A 6574-nucleotide genomic window follows, 5' to 3' on the forward strand; every position below is an offset into this window, starting at 1 on the left:
CACACAATAAACAACATAGGCAAATATCTTTGCTCATGTTGGTCTTACTTTCTAGTGAGCAGTAGAGAAACCCAAAATAAAATGAATATGTATAATAGATAATGAATCTGAAAAATACAAATACTCAAGTCCTATAAGAATAGATCCTTCTAAGAGGGTGGACTTTGAGGAAAGACTTGAAAGGCACACGGGGATGACCACATACAGATTTGAGGGGGAGACTCAAGCCTGAGTTACAGCAGAAGCAAAGGACGTGGGCTGGGGAGCTCCCAGAGAGTGGGGACGAAGGCTCAACCAGGAGGCCATGGGAGCTGCAGCACCAGGGCTAATGCACTGGAAGGGGGAGGAAATGACTTCACAGAGTGAAAATTCCACAACAGGATAGGACTTGAAGTGGGATATGAAGTGTCATAGCAGAGTTTTGAGCATAAAGTGACCTGGTCTGCTGTAGGCTTCTCAGGATCTCCTTGCTCTGCTGAGATCAGACTGAAAACATCCAAGAAAGAATAAGTAGAGAGTGGGAAAGCTACTGGAAAAAACTAGGAAAATGAGACTGGAAACTTAAACGTTTTATTCGTGATGGCTGAACATATTTTTCTAACCTTTTGTGATAATGTGATGTGTAGTAAGAAATACATATTGGGTCTTTGTCCCTGTTCCTGCCACAAACATCCTAAAATCCTCAGAATTTCCTAAATGAAAAGAGCCTCGTATGTGTGTTTTGTTACTCATAACACGTCCCTCCCAGCCACACCTGAGTTTATGTTAATGCGGTTACTTATGGAAAACCCTAAGGATGGAGGCTAGTTGCCAGGAAACTAACTTTATGATGAGAGGTTTGGAATTTTTAGATTCCCACCTCCGAAGTCTCCAAGGAGAAGAGAAGAGTTAGAGGTTTAATTAATCATCAATGAGTAATGGCCTCTTTGTACAAATCTTGCCTTATATACTCTTGCAGCTGATTGTTCCTGAGTTATATCCTAGCCAATTTAATAGGTGAAATGATTTCCTGAACTCTATGAAACACTCTAGAAAATCAGTTGAATTCATGGAGGGAGTCATGGGAAACTCCAGTGCACAGCCAGTAGTTTAGAAGCAGGGATGATGATCTGTACCTGCATCTGACATCTGAGGTGGAGTCAGTCTTACGGAACTGAACCCCTAACCTATGGGACATTTCCAGAAAGGTAGAGTGAGAATTGAATTAAATTGTAAGACACCATTCTAGTGCCTAGAAGTTGGAGATTACCAAGGTAAGGGGAGAACCCCCACATATTCGGAAGTGTCAGAAATGAAAGTATTGAAAATAGAGAAGACACACAGGAAGCATTTGTTTTTTTCCTTTACATCTTTCACTTAATAAGTTGTTTATTCTGCTCACCTTTAGCCATCCAAATAATCAATGAATCAATCATCCTTTTCTCCAACCAGTATTTACTTAGCCCTACTATGTGCTGGATGAGATTCTAAAGGCCAAAAATGCAGAACAAACTGGGCAGATCGAGCTGAAACTCTAAGCAAGATACAGCAAACACCAAAATTCTTATGCAATTAGCACAGTTTATGTATTGCAGCATAAACACAATATAAAAAGTGTTGTTCTCCAAAGAGAAAAAAAAGAACAGGTTTATAGTTTATGATTTATGTTATGTCTCTTGGTCCATTTGTTTTTGTCTCTAGCATTATGACATTGAAAATTTTATTGGAACCAGTGGCCGCTGAGGTGTCATCTCCAATGTGAGTTTCTCCCATACAGGAAGTGTTTTCTCTCTCCTTTTTTCCCCCTGGTATTTGTGGCTTCCTGCTCCCCTGGAGCTGTCATAGGCAACGTCAATGAAGAACAGAACTTCATCCTCTGACTTTATCCTCCTGGGGCTTCTGATAAACCCGAGAACTACAGGGATTGTCTTTGTGGTCATCTTCGCTATTTTTGTGGTGGCTGTAACTGCAAATATGGTCATGATATTCTTGATCCAGGTGGACTCCCGCCTCCACACGCCCATGTACTTTCTGCTAAGCCAGCTGTCCATCATGGACACCCTTTTCATTTGTACCACTGTCCCAAAGCTCCTGGTGGACATGGTTTCTAAAGAGAAGACCATTTCCTTTGCAGCCTGTGGCATCCAGATCTTCCTCTACTTGACCATGATTGGCTCAGAGTTCTTCCTGTTGGGCCTCATGGCCTATGACCGCTATGTGGCTGTCTGCAACCCTCTTAGGTACCCAGCCCTGATGAACCGCAAAGTGTGTCTTCTTCTGGCTGCTGGAGCCTGGTTCGGTGGGTCCTTGGATGGCTTTCTGCTCACCCCAATCACCATGAATGTCCCCTACTGCGGCTCCCGCAGTATCGACCATTTCTTCTGCGAGATCCCTGCAGTTCTCAGACTGGCCTGTGCTGACACATCCTTGTACGAAACCTTGATGTACATCTGCTGTGTACTCATGCTGCTCATCCCCATCTCGATTATCTCCACCTCATACTCCCTCATCTTGTTGACCGTCCACCACATGCGCTCGTCTGAGGGCAGGAAGAAGGCCTTTGCCACGTGCTCTTCCCACTTGACTGTAGTCAGCATTTTCTATGGGGCTGCCTTCTACACATATGTGCTGCCCCAGGCATTTCACACCCCTGAGCAGGACAAGGTGGTATCAGCCTTCTATACCATCGTCACGCCCATGCTCAATCCTCTCATCTACAGCCTCAGAAACAAAGATGTCATGGGGGCATTTAAAAAGATACTTGCACAATGCTTATCTGCTCGGAAAGTATCCACAAGTGATGGTTAGAGAGTCAGTACACTGGGAACAGGTTTTCCTAATAACATCCTCTGTGTGCCCTGTTTCACAATAGACTATGGAGAGTATCTGGTCAGGTGTCAAAGATTGTTTATAGTTGACAATTAAGAGGATTTACCTTGGCTGGTTTCTTCCGCATAGATGAAGGGAACCAAACGTGCTTTCATTAGCTGTGCTAGACTTTTTGGCTAACTATCAAAAGCAATGTATTTTTAAGTAAGTAAAAGAATTCCTCTGATCTTAGTTCTTATCTCTTGGAAAAAAAGAGAAAAAAAAACCAAAGCAGGTATTAGAGTTTAAGCAACTATCATAAGTTCCCCTTTACACTCACTTCATGGTCAAACAAAACAAAAAACCTTCCAAAGCTACAAAATTTTGGTGCCCAAAATTCTGCGATTATTTTTGTATGGATAAGAAAAAAAAATACCAATTCACAGGTGACTAAGAAGATAAATCACAAATTTAATACTGCCTTTAATTATTGGATTTTCCCCAGTGGATTATAAACTTTATGATCACCTTTATAGCATTTGTGTGAAAATACTGGCTTTCAAATACTGGGCCACAACAAATAGTGGATGGTTGAGCTAAACTGAGTGTGAATTTATGAGTGTCTGAGCTTTACACACCTACTCAAAGTGAATAGACTCTAATATTTAACATCAAAAAATTCTATCATGCTTCTTTTCATGTTATTTTAACAGCAGAGTTCTAGAGATGGGGAGAAAACTTACACTGCCCAACGCTGTGTTTCAACAAAATGACTTGAATGCATTCTTAGTTTTGTTCAGAGATGGGAAGTTCTTGAAGAATTCTCTGTAGAGGTATAACTTGGTAAGTTATGCATTTTTAGAAGGATCTCTGTGTCTATGGTTTGGAGACTAGAGCAGGGAGCTAGGCTGGATGCAGGACAACAAATTAGGGGGCTTCAAATGAGAGACAAAGATGGATTGAGCAGGGAAATGACACAGCAGGATTAAGCTCGTGGAGGGAATGGCTGTTAGGAAAGAATACGGAATGAATGATAACTCAATGGTTTGGGCTCAAGTGAAAAGAAAATGGAATTTGTATTTACTGAGATTTGAAAATTTGTAGAGTAGCAGGTTTCAACAGGAGAAATCAAGAATCCAGTTGTTTTTGAGATACTTTTGAAAAGTCTATTAGATATGTGGATCCAATTGGAGTTTGCATTGGAGTTGTGAAATTTGTAGTCTTCAGAATTAAATATATATATATATACATATATATATATCTGTATGTATATGTGTGTGTGTATATATATATTTAAAGACATGAAATTAGTTGAAATCACTTAGGTAAGAGTAAAAGTTTGATACTGAGACTTAAAACACCTGTGTTCAGTTGGGAAGCAAGTAAAACAAGAGACAGGGATTTAGTGGAATGAAAATGATAAAGATGAAGAAACTATTCAAAGCTGGAAAGTATAATCAACTGCAACAAATGCAGTTTCTTGTTGAATTATAAGAAGTAAAAGTTGACCATTGGATTTGGCAACATTGAGGTCACAGGTGAACTTAATAATATTAAATTCCATGTACCTTTGCTCAGAGAAGATTCAGGGTAAACTGATGAACAAGATGAGCAGAATATAAATACAGTTAGTCTTTTTTAATAGATGACATCAGAAAAATGGAGCAGTAGCTAGAAGGATATGTGTGACCAATGTGTTTTGTTGTTGTTGAGGTATTACAGCTACGTTAAGGAAGTAATTCTATACAAAGAGTAAATTGATGATGGATGGAAAATAAAGGAAGCTTCCTCCAGAGGGATAGCCTTTGAGAATGACAGAGAGCATAGAAAGCAATTTAGAATTGGAGAGGTTAATCTTTTGTGTGAGCGTAGACAGTTCATTAACTGTAGCAGGAAGTAAGACATGGCATATGTGATACTAGTAAATTCTCTTCTAATAACTTCTATTTTCTCAGAGTATTTAAAATAAAGAAGAGGTTCTGAGTTTATGTTTGTGTATGGTGTGAGGGAATATTCTAACTTAATTGATTTACATGCAGCTGTCCAATTTTCCCAACACCATTTGCTGAAGAGACTATCTTTACTCCATTGTATATTCTTGCTTCCTTTGTCAAAGATTAATTGACCAAAAGTTTGTGGGTTTACTTCTGGGCTCTCTATTCAGTTCCATTGATCCATATGTCTGTCTTTGTGCCAATACCATGCTGTTTTTATTACTGTAGCTCTGTAGTATAGTCTGAAGTCTGGGAGGGTTATTCCTCCAGCTTTATTTATTTTTTTTCAGTAATGCTTTGGCAATTCTGGATCTTTTGCGATTCAATGTAAATAAATTTTAGGATTATTTGTTCCAGTTCTGTGAAAATAATGTCCTGGGTAATTTGATATGGATCACATTAAATCTGTGGATTGCTTTGGGTAGTATGGCCACTTTAACAATATTCAGTCTTCCAATCCAAGAACATGGGGTATCATTCCATTTCTTTAAGTCATCTTTTTAATTTCCTTAGTCAATGTTTTGTAGTTGTCTGCATGTAAGTCTTTCACTTCCTTGGTCAGATCTATTCCTAAGTATTTTGGGGTTTTGGGTGCTATTTTAAAAGGGATTGTTTCTTTACTTTCCTTTTCTGATATTTTATTGTTATTGTAAAGAAATGCCACTGATTTCTGTATGTTAATCTTGTATCCTGCTAACTTGCCAAATTCTTTTATTACACTAGTAGGTTTTGTGTGGAGCCTTTAGGGTTTTCTACATATAATATCATGTCATCTGCATATAATAACAATTTTACCTCTTCTCTTCCAATCTGGATCATTTTTATTTCTTTTTCTTGTCTGATTGCTATGGGTAGAGCTTCCCATACTATACTGAGTAGAAATGGTGAGAGTGGGCATCCTTGTCTTGTTGCAGGTTTTGGCAGGAAGGATGGCTTAAAGACTTAAACATAAGACAAGACACTATAAAACTCTTTGAAGAAAACATAGGTGAAACATTATCTGACATAAATCTTAGCAATGTTCTTCTAGGGCAATCTACCCAAGCAATAGAAATAAAAGCAAAAATAAACAAATGGGACCCAATTAAACATACAAGCTTTTTCACAGCAAAGGAAAACATAAGCAAAACAGACAACCTCTGAAATGGAAGAAAATATTTGCAAAAGATGAGACAGACAAGGGCTTACTTTCCAGAATATATAAACAGCTCATACAACTTTATAACAACAACAACAAAAACCCAATCCAAAAATGGGCAGAAGAACCAAACAAGGAATTCTCCATTGAAGACATACAAATGGCCAATAAGCACAAGAAAAAATGCTCAATAACACTAATTATCAGAGAAATGCAAATCAAAACTACAGTGAGATATCACCTCACACCAGTCAGAATGGCCATCATTCAAAAGTCCACAAAGGAGAAATGCTGGAGAGGCTGTGGAGAAAAGGGAACCCTCCTACACTGCTGGTGGGAATATAGTTTGTTGAAGCCATTACAGAAAACTGGAGAGTCCTCAAAATACTAAAAATAGACTTACTATTTAATCCAGCAATCCCACTTGTGGGCATATATCCAGTGGGAACCTTAATTCAAAAAGACACCTGCACCCCATGTTCACTGCAGCACTATTTACAGTAGCCAAGACATGGAAACAACCAAAAGGCCCATCAGTAGATGACTGGATTAAGAAGTTGTGGTAAATTTATACAATGGAATACTACTCGGCCATAAAAAGAATAAAATAATGCCATTTGCAGCAACATGGATGGACCTGGACAATGTCATTCTG

The 6574-nt window shown here is 38.8% G+C and overlaps 1 protein-coding gene across 1 annotated transcript; it reads left to right on the forward strand.

Moving 5' to 3' along the window:
• Positions 1 to 1789: 1789 nt before the first annotated feature.
• Positions 1790 to 2838, forward strand: LOC140689328 (olfactory receptor 2T11). Its single transcript, XM_072949784.1, has one exon. The coding sequence runs from the start codon at positions 1834 to 1836 to the stop codon at positions 2785 to 2787; it is 954 nt and encodes a 317-aa protein (XP_072805885.1). The 5' UTR covers positions 1790 to 1833; the 3' UTR covers positions 2788 to 2838.
• Positions 2839 to 6574: the final 3736 nt, after the last annotated feature.

Source organism: Vicugna pacos, chromosome 3 (assembly GCF_048564905.1).
Source record: "Vicugna pacos chromosome 3, VicPac4, whole genome shotgun sequence".
Classification (NCBI taxonomy): domain Eukaryota; kingdom Metazoa; phylum Chordata; class Mammalia; order Artiodactyla; family Camelidae; genus Vicugna; species Vicugna pacos.